At 40.2% G+C, this 22500-nt stretch overlaps 2 protein-coding genes across 6 annotated transcripts in view; one reads left to right on the top strand and one right to left on the bottom strand.

The window, feature by feature from the left end:
* LOC137999768 (centrosomal protein of 135 kDa-like) overlaps positions 1–15494 on the top strand; it is a 43223-nt gene extending 27729 nt beyond the window's left edge. The window contains exons 17-25 of one of the 2 annotated variants that reach the window (XM_068845674.1): positions 380–565; positions 7159–7257; positions 8905–9015; positions 9410–9463; positions 9987–10135; positions 11175–11279; positions 11932–11990; positions 12947–13122; positions 14824–15494. In XM_068845674.1, the coding sequence (XP_068701775.1) occupies positions 380–565; positions 7159–7257; positions 8905–9015; positions 9410–9463; positions 9987–10135; positions 11175–11279; positions 11932–11990; positions 12947–13122; positions 14824–14844 (960 nt within the window). In that variant the 3' untranslated portion in view covers positions 14845–15494. Of the gene's footprint in view, positions 1–379; positions 566–1023; positions 1228–7158; positions 7258–8904; positions 9016–9409; positions 9464–9986; positions 10136–11174; positions 11280–11931; positions 11991–12946; positions 13123–14823 lie in introns of those variants that run through there. The other variant, XM_068845675.1, reaches the window with a different exon arrangement.
* A 2647-nt stretch (positions 15495–18141) lies between these two features.
* Positions 18142–22500, bottom strand: part of LOC137999786 (probable bifunctional dTTP/UTP pyrophosphatase/methyltransferase protein) — a 14215-nt gene continuing 9856 nt past the window's right edge. For 3 of the 4 annotated variants that reach the window (XM_068845699.1, XM_068845697.1, XM_068845695.1), the window contains 3 exons: positions 22249–22354; positions 21197–21211; positions 18142–19646 (listed from right to left, as the gene is read on the bottom strand). In XM_068845699.1, coding sequence (XP_068701800.1) covers positions 19508–19646; positions 21197–21211; positions 22249–22354 — 260 coding nt within the window. In that variant the 3' untranslated portion in view covers positions 18142–19507. The remainder of the gene's footprint in view (positions 19647–21196; positions 21212–22248; positions 22355–22500) is intronic. The other variant, XM_068845696.1, reaches the window with a different exon arrangement.

The following is a 22500-nucleotide window of genomic DNA, read 5'->3' on the forward strand; positions in this document are numbered from 1 at the left end:
GGATTAAAACTTGAAAAAACTGGCCAGGAGATGGTGTCCGCACACCAAAAATTAAATACGAATAGCTCTTAGGGCAATAAATATATTTCATATCTTGTCAATGCGTTGTCAGGAATGTTTCAAGTGTGAAGTAAAGTACTAATTTAGATTTTTACCCAGTTTTGACCCAAAAACATGCCTCATGTCTTTTTTCTGTTCTTGACCTAACTTGGCAGGACGTTGACAGCTTCCGTTTTCTCGTGCGTCCTGTTGCTTTGCCCGCCACTAATTTCCTCTCTTCTAAACTGCCTATTATTTGTTTGGTTCGTTTCCTCCGCCAAAGCGAGGAAAAAAAAAACAAACAACCTGTGCTTTCCACCCAATGTAATTTTTTCCACAGGATCTTGAAAAAGAAGAGATACTGGAACAATACCAAATGCTGACGGGGGAAACGGAAAGACTGGTGACCGAATCTAAGATGTCGGCAGGAAAGGTGGCCAACTATCACATGGAGCTTATGCAGAAGCAACGATCGGAGATGGAACTCGGCGATAAGATCAAAAGACTTGAAACTGAAGTTGAACAGGTAAATGGCGATATCGTGAGATAAATGTCCAGTGCCTTCTTGATGAGGCCGGTTGCTTTCTAAGCTGAACTCACCCACCTCCTCACCCGTTCCCCCGAGTTTTTGTTGAGGAAAGGGGGGGGGGGGTGGGGGCTACTTACTAATTGGACTTTGCCTTTAATGTTGATTTTCATAATCCAAATATAATGAAAACCTAAAATGAAGTTAATAGTAATAAGGATACTAAACCACAATGTTCAGAACGTGTGAGCACAGTTATTTCTTTTAAATGAACCTAAAATGTTTTTGAAAATTGCCTAAAACGGTGAACATTAATTTTAAAAGCTGCCGTAGCCATCTTTGCATATATATATTTTTTTAAAGTGTCGTAATATTTTCTAAGAGGTAAATTAAGTTGTCAAAATGTATTTCCTGTGCAAAATTTTTATCTGTTTGATTTTTACTTTTTTCCATGTCAGGTCAGAGAATTTCTAGCAAATAAACGAAAACAGATCACTGGGCGTGATGATCTGCCCCGACATAACTGCTAAAGGATTTTACAGATAACATGTTTTCTAGTTGGACCCGTTCATGGAAAGTCCCGAAAACCTTCCTGGCCCGGGAAAAGCCATTTACGAAGCTGCCATTCATTTGTTTTGATAAACTGTTCTTTAAACCTGTTTTCAAGATAACGCAAAGCAAAGTGATCGTGAAGTTTGATGAACTTAAAGGGGCTAGGTCACGCAATTTTTGGGCAATTTCAGCACTGATCGAATGGTCGTAGAATTAACTAAAATATCAAAATAACTGTTCAAAACTATAGAAGAACTCTAACAAAACACCGGGAAGCCAAGAAGGAACATGGATGGACAAAACTGGAGAGGATTGAAATGGATTGATTTCGGTAAATTTGAAAAACGTCGGCCCACTTTTTTTTCAAATTTACATCAGTTTATATCAAAATGTCATTTACACAGCTGGAAAATCATTCTCAGTAGTTATGTGACCGTGATTTTGCAAATGAAAAACTCTTGCTCTGCCAATTTGACGTTAAGAGCTCATAATTAACAAAATTGAACAAAATTACCTAAAATAGCGTGACCTAGCCCCTTTAAAGGGGCAGTGTCACGCTATTTTAATGAAACTTAAAAACACCAAAAAGAAGTCTTTGTGTCAATGAAGACCACAAAATAATGCCGTAGTTAACCAATGGCCATTAAAGTGCACTTAAGCTATTCTTTCTTGTTTGTGGCCAAGGATGGAAATGAATTGAAACTTGTCTTCAGAAAGTCGCCGCGATTGAAAGGAGATTTTCTCAACTTACGATTTTAACTCTCTTCACGCGTAATATTTACTCAGGAATTAAAGTTAACATTTTAAAATAGCTATTCGTTCTATATTTGAAGGACTTTCACAAGTAAATTGACGGTACAGTGTAAAGGAAATAAATTTGGAATAAAATCGTCGGTTAACACTATCTAAACCGGTTAACTAAAATTGCTTTTAAACTGAATCGGGTTTATCTAATCTTGTTTAAATTCATGCAGCCTTCACACCGAACAAAAAAATCCTAAAATCCATACATGCTTTGTGCAATACACAACCTCGACTTCGCGAGGGTGACTTTGCAGAAGTTGAGTGGAGGTTTCACGCACGGGCTATGCCCCTTACCAACTTACTACTTTGCGCAATTATGAAATTCTTGACTTTCTTGGTAAACAATTTTTGTGGAAATTTAGATGCAACTTGTTCGGGAAGGAGAGGGAAGCGAAGGTTTCTTTATGCCCTTCAGGCTCTCGCCGGTGCTTTCTTCCTTCCTCTTAGTAAAAAAATACTTAATTACAGTTGATTTCACATTTTCTTTACCGCGCCACGTTGCGAAATTGGGAAATTGGACACTAGGTTACGAAGTAGCCAATTATGCAAAATTTTAGTTTCTAAAGAAACTGTGGTACTGCGTCGGTGGGAGATTGAAACAGAAATTGATTTTATCAAACGAGTTGATAAAGGTCGAATAACCACCGTCCAAATCTTTCACGGTGGTTATTCGACTTTTATCAACTCGTTTGATAAAATCAATTCTAGCCAATTGCTGATTTTCACTCACGTGATCAACAGCCATGTTATTCAACGAAAACAAAAGGAATCGTTTGCATAATAATAGAGTTAAATTCCCGGAGGATTTGGTCGGGGCACCAACATGGCCGCCTTTTCTTTGTTTAGGGGCACCAACACGGCGGTCGTGACGTCATGTGAAAACCGAGAATTATGCGTCGAATTAGACAACCAAAATGAACTTCCCAACTTCTACCGGATCGAAATTCGCAAATTCCTCGAATGAGCCAGTTGCCGTCTGAGGTTCGTGACATCGTAAACAAGTAGTTTGAGGATTCAACACCATTCAAAATAGCGCCGTAATTAGAATTTACCGAGAAAGACAAATGCAAGTATTGTCGATCGGTTTGTACGTACAGAGAGTTAGCGAGAACAGACTCAAGCATTGAAGAACGTCATCTGCGGATGATTGTTTTTTACACGGAGTTTTGTAAACGATAGAGACCAAGTATGAAGTTGCGGGGAAAAAAACAGACAGACAGTTGGAGATCTTTGCCCGAAAGTAACGGTGGTGGCTGTAATTGATGTTTATTCTTGTGAAGAACTGGATAGCGCTCCTGCTCACCTTATGCAAATAAATGGTACTCCATGTTGTCTGCCGATAAAATTGGATCGCAGGGTCAAAATTTGGAGTATGATTGAAGCCCAAATCCCTTATCGGTACATGACTTATCGAAGCTCTGGACGGCACTGTCATTGGCGAGAAAACAAACCCGTCGAGAATATTTTCATTTGTCTTTCTCGGTAAATTTTAACTACGGCGCTATTTTCAATCGTGGTCAATACTCAAACCACTTGTTTACGATGTCACGAACCTTACACAGCAAATTAGGTGAAGTTGCAAAATTCGATCTGGTAGAAGTTGGGAAGGTCATTTCAAAGTTTGCAATTTGGTTGTCTAATTCGCTGCGTAATTGGCTACTTCGTAACCTAGTATCCAATTTCCGAACGAACTTCGCAACGTGGCGCGGTAAAGTAATGTGAAATTGACTGTAAACAAACTCTCGGTAAAAACATGTTTAACCATATTTCGTTTGGTGTGTACGCGATTCTACAAAGTTAAGCCAAGTTAAACGTAAGTTCTCTATAACGTGTGAAACTGGTTGGTTTTTAAGGATGATGCCTACTAATTCAAAGGTATTTTTACCCCGGTTAATGATCATGCAGGAAATGTAGATCTTGACAAGTATAATTGAAATCAAAAAAGAAAATTGGGGGTAACCAGCATTTTCCCAAGATAAATCATGAATAATATTTGTAAAAAGCCGTAAAAAAACAAAGCATTGTAGGGCGTTCTTTCTCAAATTGAAGCTTAATAATCTCTCAAAAATGCATGGTTACCCCCAAATTTCCTTTTGGATACCAAGACTACTTACTAAGATCTACTTTCTCCGGATAGTTGTAAACCGCGCAAAAATATCCCTGCATTAGTAAGCATCCCCGATTGGAAACTCGAGTATCTCGAGATGCGCAGCACGTATGCGCAATAACAATAGTAGGGAACGTCCTTAATTCGATTTTACTTTAGCAGATAAAGTAGTTTGAAAGCAATTTTGCGATTGGTTTAGTTTGCTTTCTTCTGCGCGTTTTGGTTGGCTCAAAAATCTTGCGCGACCTCATTTTCAGCCACTGCATTCAAAGGCTAAGAGCGAACATACATGTCCAACACAAGTGTATGATGAGATTCATGGTACCTTGCATGCACGTCACGATGTGTCACAAGGTGCCTCCTTTTAAGCTAAGAACTTCATGTATTACCTTTTGGGTAGGGTTCTGGTTTTGACTAGAATGGCTAGAAGGTCACTTTGTGATGCCTATACCAAATAACTTGAATCTCATTTTGGAGCTGTTATTGGACAAGCCTCAAAGCATTATGATTGGCTCATTGATTGTCTGTGTCTTTTGAAATCGGCAAAAGTGCATGTAATCACTTCGGTTTATGCTTTTGACTCTCAATTAAAAACCGCTCTAAAAATCGCCTCGGTGATTAGAGACGGCCGGGCTCTAAGCGAAATTGAGAGAAGAGATCCTCGCACTTGGCGGAACAATTTAAGCAATTGTCTCTTGCAGACACGTGAAAAATTCAGCCGTTGGCTCCAACGGGATTCGAACCCCTGACCTCTTCATGCCGGTGCAGTGCACCACCAACTGAGCTATGAGAGCCAATCAGTTGGGAGCATTTGTTGTGCTCGTGTATTCCCGTGACATGAAATATCAATAATGAATTTGTATGAAGCGCGGCTTATAGCCGACCCATCAAGCGTTCGAATCCCGTCGAAGTCACCTGAATTTTTCGGGTGTCTGTAGGAGGTAATTGCTTAAATTATCCAGCTCAATGCGAGGATCTCGTTTCTCCAAATCGCCTTAATTTAATCTAAAGGGAAAAAGCAAAAAAAAATTGAAACGAAGAAATAAACGTAAATGGTAAACTAAGGAGATTTTAAATAAAATAAATGTTAAAAGAAAACTCGTATTAAAACACAACAGTCTTAAAAACGTTGGTGTATTTGATTTTCAGTGTTGAATTTTAAAAAATAATAATATTTAATTTCCCGTCGTTTGTACGCTGCCAAGCAACATACGCTTTTCCTTGTTGTTAATTAATACATGTAAAGTGCAGTAAGTTCACGCTTTTTGTATAAAGAGTGACACTTGACAGTAGTGAGGAGCTGTTTACATGAGAGAACTCGCCCCGGCGCGAGTTCCATACCTCGACGACTACTTGATTTCTTTTCGTGTTTACAGTGATGCGTATGTGATTTCATATCATGCGCACTTGACGTTGATTACGCATGCGCTACCCGTTCCAGCCTAACGAGAAGTCAAGTCATACCGAAACGAGTGGTTCTTTGTTTACATAACACCGTTGTGGGATTTCGCACCGGAATGAAATTCCCTCTTCGGTACAGAAAACGGGGTGAACGCGCGCCGGTATGATCGGTTCCATTTCGGTTGGGCATTTTCTGGTTGTACCATGTAAGCGAATGCAAAGCCACAATTAAGGGGCGAATGTCGCCCCCGTATGATGTAAGCACCCTTAAAACGCTGATAAACCCTTAGCCCTCATTACAATATAATTATCACTAAAAACAAAATCAGATATCTAGATATTTCTTATATAAACTGCTCTTGAAACTGGCAAGGGATGCTTTCTCCGTGATGGTTGAATCTATTGCGTTCCAATAGATCCTAGTCAAAGCCTAAACTAGTGTTTATTTGTTCTAACGATATAACAAGCAAGGATAGCGCAGTGGTGGCAGCACCGGCTCGCCTTCCACCATTGTTTCCTGGGTTCGATTCGTAGACTTGGTTTCATATGTGGGTTGAGTTTGTTGGTTTTCTACTCTGCTCCGAGAGGTTTTTCTCTGGTTACATCTCCGGTATTCCCCCTTCCCTCAAAAAACGGGTGAGGCTAAATCGCGTGGGTGGTGGGTCGTGTTTGTTTGAAGATAAAAATATATATATATTAGCTCCCTCAGTGTTCGGTCCAAATTTGTCTTATGTCTTAGGTCTTGTCTGTTTCGAGAATTTTCAGTCGTTGATAAAAACAAAAGCTTAGGGTTAGGGACCCACGACCCACGCCGATTAGACAATCTCCTCAGAAACCAACCTATGATTTGTTAAAGTTAATTTGAATTGACTTCTGTACAGTTAACCCAATTGGCCATTTCCCAGTTCATGTCTGCCTCCTCTTCAAAGCGAGTCTATATGCGAAGTTTTTCTTATGGTAAGTAGGTTTCATTCATATGTTAAGTAGAACTACCAATTACCATCGCAAAAACGTCGCACTTAGACTCGCTTTGAAGAGGAGGCAGACATGAACTCGGAAATGGCCTATTATTGCCCCAGCGTCAAATGCACTTGACACTAAATAAAGTTCTTTTTTTTTTTCATTCAACCCTTTGACTCCTATGATCTAAAAGTTCATTCTCCTAACTACTTCTGTAGATTTCTTCTTTGGCTGTTAATGAGAATTTGTTGTTATATCAGAATCATATTCGTAAGCTTTTAACAATCTTTATTTGGGGTGCAGGGATGCAGGGTGAGAGCACTCGCCGCCCACCAATGTAACCCGGGTTCGATTCCCAGACTCGGCGTCATATCATGGGTTGAGTTTGTTGGTTCTCTACTCTGCACCCAGAGGTTTTTCTCCTGTTTTCTCCTCTCCTCAAAAACCAAGATTTTACTAGATTTGCGTTAATTGTTAGTTTCAATCTACAGTGTCCCTAATTAGTGCTCCAGCGCTAGAACGACTAGACACTACAATAAAAAGTTCCTTTCTTTTCCTTCGCAATACTTGAAACTGAGAGGTGAACTTACATACTGCTCAATCGTGGGAGTCAAGGAATAACAAGAGCTACTAATAATCAAAACGCCTAAGGCTTTGCGCACGTTGCTTGTGCTTCGCTTGTGTCGTTTGTGCAAACGAGGTCTAACTCGCAAGCTTCTCTTTGGGTTAAGCCATTTCGAAAGGTGTTTATGGTTACTTATCTACTCAGTATAGCGCATCACACGAAGCCTATGAGATTCAAGTTACCACCTTGACAAGATCTCTCGCCCAGATGGAAGAACAGTTGAGGCTAGCGAACGAAGACAGGGTGAGTTGTGCCGCACTGAAGCTGTCATTAGCCTGTTATCTCACTGGAATGCGCTTTTTTACGTAGCGAATAAGTGACACTGATGGCGCTTTCCTTTTGTCAGAACCGGCCGGCCAGACGCGTCAGTTTGCTAAGAAAATTCGACAATTTGAAGGAACAGTTGCATGATCCCTCGCATTATTCCGGAGGAGTATACATCATCCTCGAAGTGTGTTTATTTGAAGGCGTTGTAGAGTTAGTCCTACCAAATGGCCGGTCAGTTGTGCCAAATAGAAAGCGCCCTGAGGCTAGCATGCGAAGAGCCGGAATAGCTACGTGGTTTCCTGTTTCAATTGGTTTTGAAACTACACATTTATATTGTTAAGTATCTTTTCACTGTTAGAGACGATTAGTTTAATAATTGAAAACTCCGGTTTCCGTCCTCGCGTGCTCAAGCTCCCGATTAACGTGTCAAGCGCGCTTACACATGACGTAATAAGAGTCGCATTTAAAGGGAGAGTATCACGGTATTGCGCATGTTCTAGCCGTAGCGAATGCCATCGTTTATAAGGCAATCAGAAGCGACGTTATAATTAGTGCGGGAAATTTACACGTACGCGTGAAAGTTTCTCTCAGCCCCTAGCTCTTTAGTGATTTTTAATAATCGAGAAATTTTTACAAGTACGTGTAAATTTCCCGCACAAATTATAACGTCGCTTCCGACTGGCTCGTAAATGATGCCATTCGTTACGGCTACCGTGATTTGAGCCTGGTTTACCGTCGGGAATAGTTTGTCGCCATTGTGTGGTGAAAATGATTTTTGGCCTATGCTTAAACAAGCAGTAAATATTTTTTTTATTTACTAATTTTGCTCCACCCACGTGCGACGTAACTTGGGGAAAACGTGAAAGAAGGACACAAAGGCAGGAGGGCACAAAAGCAACTAAAACTGTTCACCGTATATGAGGCCCTGGAAGTGGATTACCGCAATGATGAAGTTACACCTAGGGCGTTCTGATGTCCATCGCCGAATGTCGCCGTGGCGCTACTAGAGTTGCAACTGAAAAGTTGTGTTCTTGGGGTGAACGTCGTACGTGGGCATGTGTTGGAATGCGCTCTTTGAAACGCAAAGATCATTCCCACAAGCGAAACGTTCATTCTCCTAACTAGTACCGTAGTGTTTTTTTGTTGGGTAGTCACGAGAGTTTGGTATTATATCAAGATCACACCTCTTAAGTTGATAATAAACGTGAAAGAAGTGAGCGTGGCAGTGTGGCCCAGTGGTTAGGGCGCTTGCCTTGAGATTCGGAGATCCCGGGTTCAAGACCCGCTCTGAGCACTCGTTGAAGTTATTCCTGGTAGTCCCTGGTTCAACTTCCCAGCTGTACTTGTAAATAGCCAACTGGTTTGCCTCCGGCCAGTTGGGATTCTTAACAGTTGTTGTTGTTCTGTTCTGTCGTTTCGTTGTGTTTCATTGGCACTGAAAAGCCCCTATGGGGAGCGGTCAATTAAGTATGTATTGTATTGTATTGTATTGTATAATAGTCTTCATTCTCAATACCTTTCTAAGTGACATTTCTTTATAATAGTGACAAGTATGTACCTACTGTTCATCCCTGAGAGTCAGAGAGTTAAAGTTTAATTTCTGTCATCGCGTTTGTCTTACAGGAGAATATGATGCAAGATCTTACTGCCGTCAGGGAACTGTGCATGAAACTTGATCATACTCGTGAATCACTCTCCAGGCAACTTGCGGCGAAATCATTAGATCACGAACAGGTTTGGTTGTGCTTTTCAAGGTCGATAGATTCATTCATTGTCTGGTTGATTAAGTAGCATGCTCAACAGGAGTTAACGCTGGCGCTTATCGGGGTTTGTGGCGCGAGACTCGCAAGGGGCGAAAAAAATGCTTCCTCGCGTGTCTTAAGCGTCGGCCTGGGAAACTGAACTCTAATGAGCGTCCCATAAACTTGAAACGAGTGTTGTTCAGCCAGTTGACTGGCTGAATGAATGAATGAATGATTGATTGATTGATTGTCGGATTGATTGATTGATTGATTGATTGATTGATTGATTGATGGAATCGTTGTTTGGTTAATTCATTGACTGAATGATTGATTGATTGACAGACAGGTTAATTTGTCTTTTGTGGTTTTCTTTTCTTTCATTTTAGTTACGCGACCTACTTGACGATGCTAAGACTGAAACTGAAGGCTTGCGGCAAAAGGTTTTTCAGCTTTTTTTGATCGCGTGAAAACGTTCTTTGATGGGAAGTTTAGGGAGGTTGATAGCCGTTTTCTTTAAACCGAGTAAAACCCACTGGTCTCTCTCCGGGCGTTACCGCTACTAGAGCGGAGCGATGACTTGAAGAAAACTGTTGGATATTCCTCGGTGTTTGTTTATTCTTTTATCAAATTTTTATCGATACCAGACAAAAAATTACTGCGAAGTAAATCTTTCTACCAGTATTAGGCCCCGTAGCGTTTTTCATTTGAGAACACAGCAGTTTGAATTTTCGAATTTTGCACCTCGCGTGACACCAAGGCAGTATCCAAGATTAAGTTGTCTCGTTCAAAAAAACAGTTTCGCCTTGTGATTTTTTTGCAAAATAAGGACTACAAGCTGCAGAAGACATCTTTCTGCCCACCTAGTTCAGCTGACGAGCAAAGAGAGAGGGGTTTTTTTAATCGCAAACTGAGGTCCAGATGTTTTTCTTGATTCGAGGCCGGGATTATTGTTTATTTTCGCAGGTGTTTGTGGAAAAAGAAACGGTCAGAAATCTGGAGGGGGTATTGGCTAAACAAAGAGCAATGGAATATGTTGAAAAGAAGTCACTCGAAACTACGATCGAAGAAGTTGACAGATTAAAAGACAGGCTAGCAAAAACAGACCAGGAAAAGTAAGCTAAATATCCCAGTGGTTCTTTTTTATGTGTCTTGCGCCCCCCAAGTCCATACAAAGTCTCTAATTTTCGAACGTCTACAGTTTTGTCAGATTTGACCAGGGAATACTAAGAGGTCATACACATTCATTAAATATTTGTGTTCCTCGAGTTCTCGACTCGTCAGATGAGTCCAGCTTAATTTACTGTTTGAGAGTTACACGTGTGTATTCAGTAGGACGAGGCATTCTGTGCATGATCTCCCGTTTCAGCTAATGCAGTTTAAGGTGACTGACTTCAGTTTTTAAGCACTTTTCTTCCATTTCTGCCGTATGTATTCATTTTTGCCAGGAAGGTCAAACTTGGTCACTGACGAGTGCTACCACGAAGGCTTGTATTTTTTGACAGTTAATGTGCTACGCAGGCGGTTACAACAGTAACGCATCTAGATTAAAACAAGCCCTAAAGAATGCTTATTCCTCATTTATGCAAAATTCACTCGTTTTTTTGCAGCATTTCCGTACTTAAAATAATAGAAATAAAGTATGTTTAACAGCTGTTTTCACAGAATTTCCACACACGGATTTTTCATAATTCATGATAGATGTTTTTTTAGTTTTCCCAAGTTTTCGTCTGTTAAATTTTTCATTTTGTTGGATAGACGACTCATTAGTGGTCGGAACTATTTTAATTCCAAAACCGCCAACAGTCAGTTGTTGGTCTCAATTTTGATAGCGAATGCGCATGCGCACGCGCAGCATTTATTTTCGCTTTCAATCTCGTCCCCAGAGTTCCCTTTTTATTTGGTCAGCACCAAGAACGCGGACTCTGGCCACTTGCAACTTATGCGCAGTCGTATTGAAGGTCCATTTTTGTAATCATTGACAACCACTGTTGTTTCAAATTTCTGATTGTGACGGTAGACCTGGTGCATCTGTTTTTGTTACGGTCAGAGTCCAGCGTTTGCTTGAAAATCTAGCGCTCAAGACAATTCATCTTCTACGTTGCGTTTAGTTGTGCCTGCATCATTCATTTTCGTTTTTCTTTTTATCTGTAGAACTTATCAGCGCCAGGAAGTTGACACGTTACGCAAGGCTTCAAGTAGACTCGAGGATGAAGTATCCAACTTAAAGAAGCAACTGGCAAATGAAAAATTTGAAAGGTAAAATAACGAAACTGCAAGTGATGTGACAGTGCGAAAGAAAAGGTGAATGAGAATTTGAGAGTGTCCTGTTTTCGACCACTTTGGCGCTAAGATGGAACCAAAAGAAAGAACTGCTGCAACTTTTTCATGTATTTGTCTTCATGTCGTATGAAATATCCCCATTTGCCCTCGGATTTTAGAATATCTTGGTGTAGCTAATATCTCCGAGCATTTACCCACACCACAGAGGACAGACAACAACACCGGGAACTCTCATGCTGTACTCTTTTGCGAATTGTGTTTGGGTTCTTTGATGTCTTTGATACAAATGGAAAAGATTGAGACAGATTGCAAATCGCTTGGATAAAGGCCGTTTTTGCTCACACTCATCTTAAAGGAAAGGAATTCTGCATTACAATTTCCGAGTTTAAAACACGTGATAAACAAAAGATTTCCCCTATACACCCAAAAGTACTAGAAACAATTCCAGCCGGTGGTCCAAGCGGGATTGGGGCAAAGCGCATGCTCATACAAATTCATAGCCCTAAGTACTGGACCATGCCGCCTCTGTAATCGACCGCTCGTCTCGCGAACTTTTGAGTCACAAGAAGTAGGAACGAGTTTTGCAAATGTTACACTTGGATTAACATGTTGATTACTTTTTCCGCAGGGAAAGATTGTTGCACGAAACAAGTAGAAGGGAAAGAGATGTAACAGGATCGGGGTCGAGTATGTTTAGTGCCTTAACTTTATGGGTGTATGTTTCCATGATTTTTCAGCTACAATCCGGGACAAAAATAGTCGAGACCTTTTCCATTTTTCTTTCAATTTAATCCATAACCTTAAAAGAAGGCCCGCCCCTACCCACCCAAAATAATAGTGAGGACACTAGGAGGAGAAGAGTGATCCAGAATTGTCACGTCATTTGCCCTATCGAGTTGAGTGTTATTGCCTCAGATCAAAGACAGAGCACACGTTTTGAAAAATCTGTAAGCGGAAGCCTATGACTGGGAGCGAACAACTTCCATACTAAGCCTATGTCATGGCATTTTTTCAGATCGATCTATTTTTAGACTACCTTTTCCCTCGGAGAAAAAGGCCGTTCCGGTCCGGTGACGCAATGACGCCAAGTTAGTTTCTTGTGATTGGTCATTGGGTTCCTGCGGGAGTCTCATTCACGGGAAATTCAATCTAAAAACAAATCGGTCTGTGAAAAACGCCGTGACGGGAATATTAAACATTTAATGACTGGTCCCTCGGGAAACAGTTCATTTTGTTTCCCGAGAATCTCAATGTTTCCCCGAGGCGCAGCCGAGGGAAACAAAATGAACTGTTTCCCGAGGGACCAGTCATTAAGTGATTTGTTATGTAGCACAAAAAGAAATACGTACAACGGCAACAACAACGGCTGTCGTCGGTCAACATTCGAAGGTAACAGTGCACTGTTACCCTCTGACGTCATAGATTTTGAGATTTTGCGCTGTGGCCCGCTCAGAGACTTTTGGCGGGAAAGAGTTTTATTGTTAGAAGTCATGTGACCTGGAAGTAACCAATGAGAGAGCGCGCTGTTGGGGGAAAACAAAGGGCAGTTGTTCGTTCCTAGTCACGGGCTCCTTCTGTTAGTCAAAGAGATTAAATGTGCAGTATAAATGCTATATATGGTCATTTCGTTTTACTATTTCTAGGAGAATCCTTAGCAAGCCGATATTCTCGCAATAACGACCAAAGACTTCACGCATCCTTCAGCAGTGGTGAATTTGCAAGGCTGAAGCCTAAAGACATGTCATCGCCTCTGGTGTCCGATCACGGCGATATCAGTCGAAGAGTCATTTCGCCGATACGAAGACGAAGCGATGATGACGTGAGTAGTGCCGACAGTGAAGCCGGTCGTATTTGATACATCTGTCCATGTGGTAACTGTGGTGAGGGTAAGAGGAATAAATTATCGCAATCAAAAGAGTTAACAACCTAGGTCGGATAAAAATCTCAGAGTCTTAAAAATAACTTAGGAGAAAGTGTTGCCTTTGTAATTTCATCTGCAAGTAGTTAGACTTTCAAGTCTTCTCGGATAAGGACTATAACTCATTGGCCTCGTCTTACAATCCCTCCTGTTAAAGGGGCTGTGTCACGCAAGATGATGTAATTTCATGACACCCAAAATGCCCAAAAAGTAGAATGAAACATTGCAATAACCACTTAAAACTTTTGAACAACATCAAAGAAACAAAGCAAAAGCAAAGAGAAGCATGGGTGGACATAAATGGACAAAATTGAAACGGATTGCATTTCGGTAATCTTCGGAAAAACGTCGGGCCGACGTTTTCCAAGTTTATGGCAAATCGCCTAGATAAAGGTCGTTTTTGCTTAGACTCATCTTGTTTCTGATGTAACGATGATTTTATCACTAGAGGAATTCCACTTTACTTTACGAAATACTTAGGATAGTACGCGCACTCTCATTGGTCAATTGCTGTGTTTAGATGAGAGTATGCGTCTCGGGTTTGCATAATTGTCTCGAATTCTCCCACCTCCCCCTCGTGTTTAGATGAGGCTATGGAAACACGGAAAGAGTCCTCTATTGCTTAAAGGGGCTAGGTCACGCAATTTTAGGCAATTTCAGCACTGATCGAATGGCCATAGAATTAACTAAAATATCAAAATAACTGTTCAAAACTATAGAAGCACTCTAACAAAACACAGGGAAGCCAAAAAGGGACATGGATGGACAAAACTGGAGAGGATTTAAATGGATTGAATTTGGGTAAATTTGAAAAACGTCGGCCCACCTTTTTTCAAATTTATATCAGTCTATATCAAAATGTCATTTACACAGCTGGAAAATCGTTCTCAGTTGTTATGTGGCCGTGATTTTGCAAATGAAAGACTCTTGCTCTGCCAATTTGACGTTTAGAGCTCATAATTAACAAAATTAAACAAAATTACCTAGTATAGCGTGACCTAGCCCCTTTAAATGTTCGAGTTTTTAACTCGTGATTAACTAAAAATTTCCGTTAAACACCCTAAAATAACATGACATGATCCCCTTTTATTCCCACGATCGAAACGTTCATTCTCCTAACTAGTACTAAGGATTTCTTTGTTGGGTAGTCATGAGAGTTTGGTGTTATATCAAGATCACTTCTCTTAAGCTGATAATATTCTTCATTCTCAATGTCAACCTGTCTGACTGACATTTCATTGAAATTGTGAGGAGAATTCACGTACCGATCACTCATGGAGTCAAACACTGGGACGTTTTCATGAAGAGCTGTGGGGAGACCCCGGGGTTGGTGGTATATCTCTCAGAGTATTGTAAACCGCCATGAAACTGATGCAGTTTATGTGGTCTAATAATCCATTACTCTTACCCTTGGCGCAAATTTCCTTGTCGGATTGCTCGGGTCTGAGTTTCCTTGCCTGCGAGCACTCATCAGGCTCTCCTCTTTGTCAGAAGAGCGAGAAACAAGGGGGACTGGGATGAAAGGGAGTCTCTCGCCCTCGCACAGGCTACGAGTTTCCGCGTGATGAAGTATTTTCACATTAACTATGAACTTTCTTGCAGGATTTCTCCGACGCAAGTTGACAGGAAATTGACGACAGCAGGTCGGGCCCGTCCTCTCGGATATTGCAGTCCCAAATTGAGTTGACTTAGTTAGCTCTGAACTGTAGTGTGTTAAACAATTATGTACATTTGTTTTTAAAAATCGTACAAACTGACACATTCATTTGTAACATACTTGTACTATAAAGATATTTCTATGTACATAAGAGTTTATACGAGTGTACAAGCATACGTACTGAAAATCGAAGCCACCACTTGAGACAAGACACAAAGACAGATAGAAAAACTAGACTCTATACACAAATTGAATGCAAACGTGTTTACAGCGTATTTAGAGGTCAAATATGGCGCTTATCACAGTCATTCGTTAGTAATTTTGGTACTATTCCTTTAGAAATTATGCAATGAGAAAATTGAGAATCACTCTTTTAAGATAAAAGTAGTGAGACCCTAACGTTCTCGCTTTCCTTTTTGGAGATCCCATCAGAAAATAGTTAAAATACAAAATGAATTATATTGTTTCCAGTTTATTGCAGATGTATGTCTTGGTCTCTTTTCATATATGCGTGCAGTTGCAAAAGAAACTGGGTGTTTTCATTGAAGAGTGTTAGGACATTTTATTTAAACTTCACAGAATTGTTAGCAAGAAATAAAGTTACAAAATTAGAATTGGAGAATCACTCTTTGTCTCGTTTGGTGAGCTCTCTAGTCGGGGGTTCTTTGGTTCTCACATGATGTCGAGGCCGTGATGTTAGTGTTCCAAAACAAATTCTCCAGCAGTTGAACTCTATTCTTACGCAAATAGTAGGGAGTTTAACAGACGACAACGCCACGAAGCAACATCATTGGTTAAAAGGAAAAATAACCATGCTGCACCTGCGAAACGCAATTTATCGGTTGCACAGATTTTTGCGGTACTCTGCATAATGGCCTTTATTCGCGCGGCGGCCACATTGGCCATAGGCAATAAATTTCGTAACCCCAGCCTCGAGTTGAAATGTTTGGGAACGAGTTTCGTTGCAAAAGACAAAAGTTTTTAGTCCCTCGGGACTCAACATGGCTGCCGTGTGATTAAAACACATTACGTCATCGCCGCCATGTTGGTCAACGAAAGCAAAAGATCTCTCATTAGCCTTGTTAGCTATGCCGGATCCTCGCAGTTATGAACGCAATTTTAGCTATTGCGTGGAGAAGCCTGAAAAATTTAGTAGGTCCCCTATTGTCATTAATGTGCCAACCAGATCCTCATTGGCTGTCGAAACAAAGGGTCTTTTGTTCCTGTGGTTGGTACATTTGAAAAACAATGTCTGTAAACAGATATCTTCCCTTAGCAGTGTCATCGAACATAACTGTGTGTATCGACTCTGATGTTTTGGGATTTATGATAACCGCTTTAAGTTTCCGCCAAGGGAAATCTGTTCTGATGACTTTCTAGTTTTAATGGTATTTAAGGAGGCACAAACCGGTTGTAGCACTTTCCACAAACTGTACTATTTTGAGGGATTGAATATACCAAACGTATTCGCTTAATGGTAATGTTATGACGCCATATGACTTACCAATATATGCTTAACAAGATACACTCATTAATGTGTAGTAACAGTTACCATGGCAACAAGAGAGCCATCCAAAAACAGCGTACATTTTGTCTTTAAATACAATTTGTCAAAAACGAACTGGGTGACCCCTATTTTTATCGCTGGAGAGTAATTATCACGCTAGGATAAAACGTTCTGCAAAGTTTACAAAAATTCTCAGAACCAGGTTCATAGCCACCTTAACCATTGAAATATTGGCTCTGAATCCGCTCCAGGGAATTTTTTTAAATTTTGCAGAGAGTTTCGCCTTAGCCTGCTTATTACTTTTCAGCAATAAAAAAATGGGGGTCACCGAGTTCGTTCTGGAGATATAAGTGCTTTTACACAAAATAGAGGGCGTTTTTGGCTGGTTCTTTTGTTGCCATGGTAATTTATTACGTCGCACTAATTTTGCATCTTGTTAAGCAATTATTGTTGTTTCATATGGTACCATCAGAAACCCATAAGCGTTGAAACGTGTAACGGCCCCTTGTGTACTGGGAAACAAGCTTCTAAATATTCAATTTGCTAAGTACCATATTTGGAACAATAAGAGCGAGGGGTTTCCAAATATGGTACTTAGCACTGAAACATTCAACTAATCAGTTCGCACTGAATATTCGGAAGCTGTGAACGCGCGTTACACGTTTCAGCCCTTATGGGTTTCTGGTACCATAACATTGCCATTAAGTGAAACAGAGTGAATCAAACCAAAATTGAAAATTGGCTATTTGCTAAATAACCAAAATTGAAAATTAAATTGAAAATAGGTTATTTACAAATAACCAAAATTGCAAATTGGTTATTTATAAATAACCAAAATTAAAGATTGTTTATTTGCTAAATAACCAAAATTGTAAATTGGTAATTTATAAATAACCAAATTGAAAATTGGTTATTTGCTAAATAACCAAAATTGCAAGTTATTTATAAATAACCAATTTGCAATTTTGGTTATTTAGCTAATAACCATTTTTTTCAATTTTGGTTATTTATAAATAACCAATTTGCAACATTCATTTTTTGGTTATTTGTTAAATAACCAATATCTCGTGGTTTCCACGGTCCTCTTTCCAAGTAGCTTCGCCTAAACAAACTCGTAAAATGCCAATGTACTGCAAATTTTTCTTTCGCAGCTCTTACATGATCGTTCGGCTAGAGATGCCGATTTTCAATGTTCAAACCAATACGCTAAAAATAGTTTCGCTAGCGTGACCAGATAGCTTAATTTAAAAAAATTTAATACAGTACAGGTAGAATTTTTAGCCTTGTATGTATAAAATACTAGTCATTTTTTACTGAGCGAATATTATTCCGGGACAGAAATAGAATTATTTCTTAACTCGTCAAATTTTTGCTTCAGATTACAGCCACACAATCTACAATAGGCGTTTGAGCCGTCTTTCTTCGTCTTTCGCCCTTTTGCAGGCTTTGTTGGCGTGATTTCTAAAAATTACTCGACAGTCCTTTTGTTATCGTTCGCGCCTTTTCTCTTGTTCCCACAAGGGTCAAATTACAACCCTCCCTTTGATTGGGTGATCAACCAAGGTGACAAAAGTGGGCGGCATTAAGAAATTGCAGCAATTATGGCAGGCGGGATTTTCACTCGCGGCCAAAACACAACGAGGCAACCATCGATTTACTCCCACGATAAAATATTCCGTCAGCTACGCTGGCTACGGCAACCTAAACATACAAATGTGATTCTGGCATTCCCTTTTTTTACTCTGAAGCTGAAACCACTCGTACGCAATTTTATTCTCAGGATAATTCGCCCACATTGTAGGAAGTGAACAAGGTGGAACAATCGCAAAAGACTTGCGATACTGCGGCGTTTTAATCGCCGTTGCCGTCAAAGATATTTAAGTCCTTTATCACCTTTAGTTTCGGTTCAAAATCATGGGCGATGTTCATGTGAGTGAGAACCAAGAATTGGCCGAAGCGGGAAATACCATATTACTCTTTGTTTGTCCAAGTCCCAAGAGAAACTGGAAAACAATTAAATGCGGGGACAATCAAAGAGTATTATGGTATTTTCCGACTCGACCAATACGGACTGGTGGTTTTCACGTGACGTCATCGCCGCCATGTTGTTCGGTTCGTCCCCCAGCAATTGAACATTGCAGCATTGTTATCCGTGTTTCTAGAGATTGGTTGCAAACTTCAAAGCTGGAATATCACTTCCGTTCCAGTGGCAAATGTTCCTAAAGGCGACAAGTCAAGTCTCTTACAAAAAGACAATCAACAAAAAGGGTATTTTGGTATAATTTGTCATCACTATAAAATAAATAAGAACAGTCCTCAGCTCCCCCCGATCTGCTCCCCGAACTTGCGTTTGCGGATGACATCGCCCTCATGGAAGATACCATCAACAAAGCTGAGGCATTCCTTCACAAAGTTGAAATCGCCACTCAGATTATTGGGCTCTTTTTAAATGCTGGCAAGACGAAAGTGATGCATCTCAATCCGACTACAAACAACATCATTCGTTCATTGAATGGAGACGAAATAGAAAAGGTTGATGATTTCCTCTATCTTGGTGGTTATACTAATACAACACGTGACATCAACTCTCGGATTACCAAAGCGTGGGGAGCCCTGAACTCCTTAACAAGGATCTGGTGTTCGCGTATCAAAACATCCACAAAGATACGCACATTTAAATCGACGGTTGAATCCATTTTACTTTATGGTTGTGAATCTTGGACCATGACCAAAACTCTTGTGAAGAAAGTAGATGGGACGTACACTCGCATGCTAAGACGGGTGAAAAGCGTCTCCTGGAGAGCGCACATGTCCAACTAACAACTATATGGACCAATCCCCAAGTTATCTGCCACCATCAAGAGAAGACGGCTCACACTCGCTGGACACGTCTCTCGTCACAATGAACCTGCTGGTTCACTGATTTTTTTGGTCGCCAGAAGAACCTCGTAGAAGAGGACGTCCAAATACTACACTAAAAGACGTCCTGAAAAGCGACACCGGGCTTAACAACGACGAAATGAGAGCAGCAATGGCAGACAGATTGATCTGGAATAGGAATTTCATCATGTCACCGAACTGAAGTTCGGATCTACCTACTACTACTACTAAGAACAGTACAGTCATTTGTACAAGCTTGTTTTTGATTCAAACAGTTTTCGAATTTGTAGACAGAAGTGATACAGTGGAAATCCCATGACATTGAAGTAATCTCCCTGAATAGATTTCACCAATGTCCCACCGATACCTTGAATGCCGTAGGTATGGACAATTAAGGAAAACCGCTTCATTAGACAAAGAAAAATCATGAGGCTGATATCTCTTAGTGTTTGGCCCACAACCTTCCTAAAGCCTTTTCCGCTTATGGTTAGTTTCAAGTCAATCCTGGCTAGTTCTAGCCTGATTTTAAGGGCTTTCTCCCTAACCTGAGTATCAGCCCTTCCTGAGGGGTAGGGGGTCAGGGAAAGAAGGAAAGGAAGGCCTTTCCTTTCCTTTCCTAGGAAACGCCTGATACTCAGGTTACTTTCTCCCTTTCCCAAAGGGTTAGGGAGAGTGCGTGACACGAGCGACCTGGACCGTCTGAGAATCAGGCTAAGGTTAGTTCCGACAAGAGTTTCAAGTTTGCCGCTGTTTTGGGTAGAGTAACCGACTGCTATTATTGACAAAATGAATTTTAATCTTAAGGTGAGTTCGATTGACCGTATTCCGGAATAGGAATACACGGAATATAAGTTAGAAATCCCTTCGTTTTTACGGAGATTCACCTTAAAATTGTCAAACATCTGCTAAAATGCTATTTTAAACATATTTTTATTATCCTTGCTGCTTCGAAACGCAACAAAAAAACCGTTTCAATCATCACACCACGTATTCTTATTCCGGAATAGGGTCAATCGAACGCACCCTTAGTTTAAAATAAGAGTCTTTAAGGGGGTGGCTCTTAACTACCAAACCTTTGTTATGGACTCCTTCAAATAGTCATTCTCGAGTACCTTTGACTCTACAAAAATCCTTTTTTGCCAAATGTGTTCTATTTAACATTCTCTATCTGGTTCGACTCACAACCATATTTGGTAAATCACGTGACCAAAACAGACAATGCTTAAAAATTCAGCGAGTTAACTATGTTTTTCACAAAGTTTTAACGCAACAGTATCAAAACATTTTAACACCAAATCTTTAGCATGGATTTTTTTTAAAATATGACGTCTTAAGGCCCTTATTTGATACACTTTCAAACTATCACTTCCATTTTTTTCCAAATAGAAATTCCATGCTACAGTTTACGAAAAATGATGGGACGGTTCTTATCTGGTGAAAAAACTGCCTCTTCCTTTCGTTTTCTGAGAGTTTTTGCACGTTTTTGCTGAAACGCACGGCAAAGGACTGGGACTAGTTGCGCATGCGCCTTCTGCTTGAGGTGATGTTAGATTTCGATTGAAAAAGTTACTTCAAGAACCCTCCGTAAAACTTTTTTGTAGGGCTCCTGACTAAAAAGCTTCCTTAGCAACCATTGTCTTTCTATAGTTAAGTGCCACCCTCCTCAAGTACTTCAATTTATGGGGGAAGGTAGCCGGCGCATTTCGTTGGCTGTCGGTACTTGTTAAAACCACTAAGTTCCAGTCCTTTGAGGAGGCCAACGCCTCAATAGAAAACTGTTCCCATTTACCTACAGACTCTACAATGATCGAAGCTTGGCGAAAACAACCAAGGCTCTTAAAAAAATGCTGTCGAATTCCCGACAAAAAAAACACAAGTGTTTTAGTTTGTTAGTATTAAGAAAATCGCTGCACTTTTAAGTGAAAGGATATGATCCTGCTTTGTCCCTGAAAGATGAAAAAGACCAAGCCCCATGAGATGTAGTTTTTCCGATTGTGACTCGGGAAAAATCCGAGTGCTCCTTTGCCGGAGCCGAACCTACGAACTTCCAATTACTACATGTAATAAGTGGAACAACTTCAGAGTTACAGTAACAGCTCATTGTAAATGCAAACGCTGACACCATCGACACATCTAAAGATCGCTTTATCCTCTTTGTCTCTTATTAGTTCTATTAACTTTTTTTTTTATTTTTGAAGGCTTCTTGTGGTAAAAGGTAAAAGTTCCGAAATTTCCAGTCCAATGCCCTTGTTTCCACGTTTGCCAGCCACTTCCACTGAAATTTGTCGCCCTTGAAACAAGTGAAGTGTACAGTAGCTTCATATAGACATTAAAGCACAACTGTTACTTACACTGAGTAATCGCACAGATCCAGAAATGCTGGGAAGCGCAACGTAACATCATTTAAAAAAAAACAATTATTAATGGCACCTCGATATAATGACCATTTTAGTTGTTTTTCCGCAAATTCGTTATATCGAGGTTTGCGATATAAGGAACCAATTCTCTATTTTCGCATTCCTCATACTACATTTTGTTTGCCCCCCAAATTTTGCATAAGCCATTGTCTTTTTTTAGGGGCAAACGAAGTGTCTTATGGGGAATTCTAAAATGGAAAATTGTCGTTGTTTAATTTTAGGAGCTGAATTAACGAATATTTCCTCTGGAGACGAAAATTGCAAAGAGTTTTAAGGGTAGAAGAGAAGCATAACATTAAATTGGACACAGACCTTGGACAATTTTAAAGACTTGAAAAGACCGAGTTCAAATGCTTCATCAACGTGCACCACGAAAATCACAATGCGTTCTCGTGCACAATCAATCACAACCTTTATTAACGTGGCTTGGCATTCTAGAGCCTTATGGCGCTAATTGAGGACATATTTAGGCTAAAGCACAACACCAGGTTGCTCCCTTACTGAGACAGATATCTTGTGATAAAACATGATTGACAAGCATAATTGACAGGCTATCACAAACTTACATTGGTTCACCAGTTTTGATGTAGCCATGAATGACGTCATCTGTTAAGTGACCAAATGACACCAACGTCTCCTCATAAAACTGAACTATATTGGAATCCTCCCCCGCTAAAAAAAACAAAGAGAGACATTAGCATGATATTAAAATAACCTTCAACCAAAATACAAATAAAATTGAGGAAAACTTTCAAAAAATCTTTTAGAATGTCAAACTGTAGGCTTCATTAGCAGCCGCTGTTTCGGATAATGAGCCA

This window comes from Montipora foliosa, chromosome 4, assembly GCF_036669935.1.
Source record: "Montipora foliosa isolate CH-2021 chromosome 4, ASM3666993v2, whole genome shotgun sequence".
Taxonomy (NCBI): domain Eukaryota; kingdom Metazoa; phylum Cnidaria; class Anthozoa; order Scleractinia; family Acroporidae; genus Montipora; species Montipora foliosa.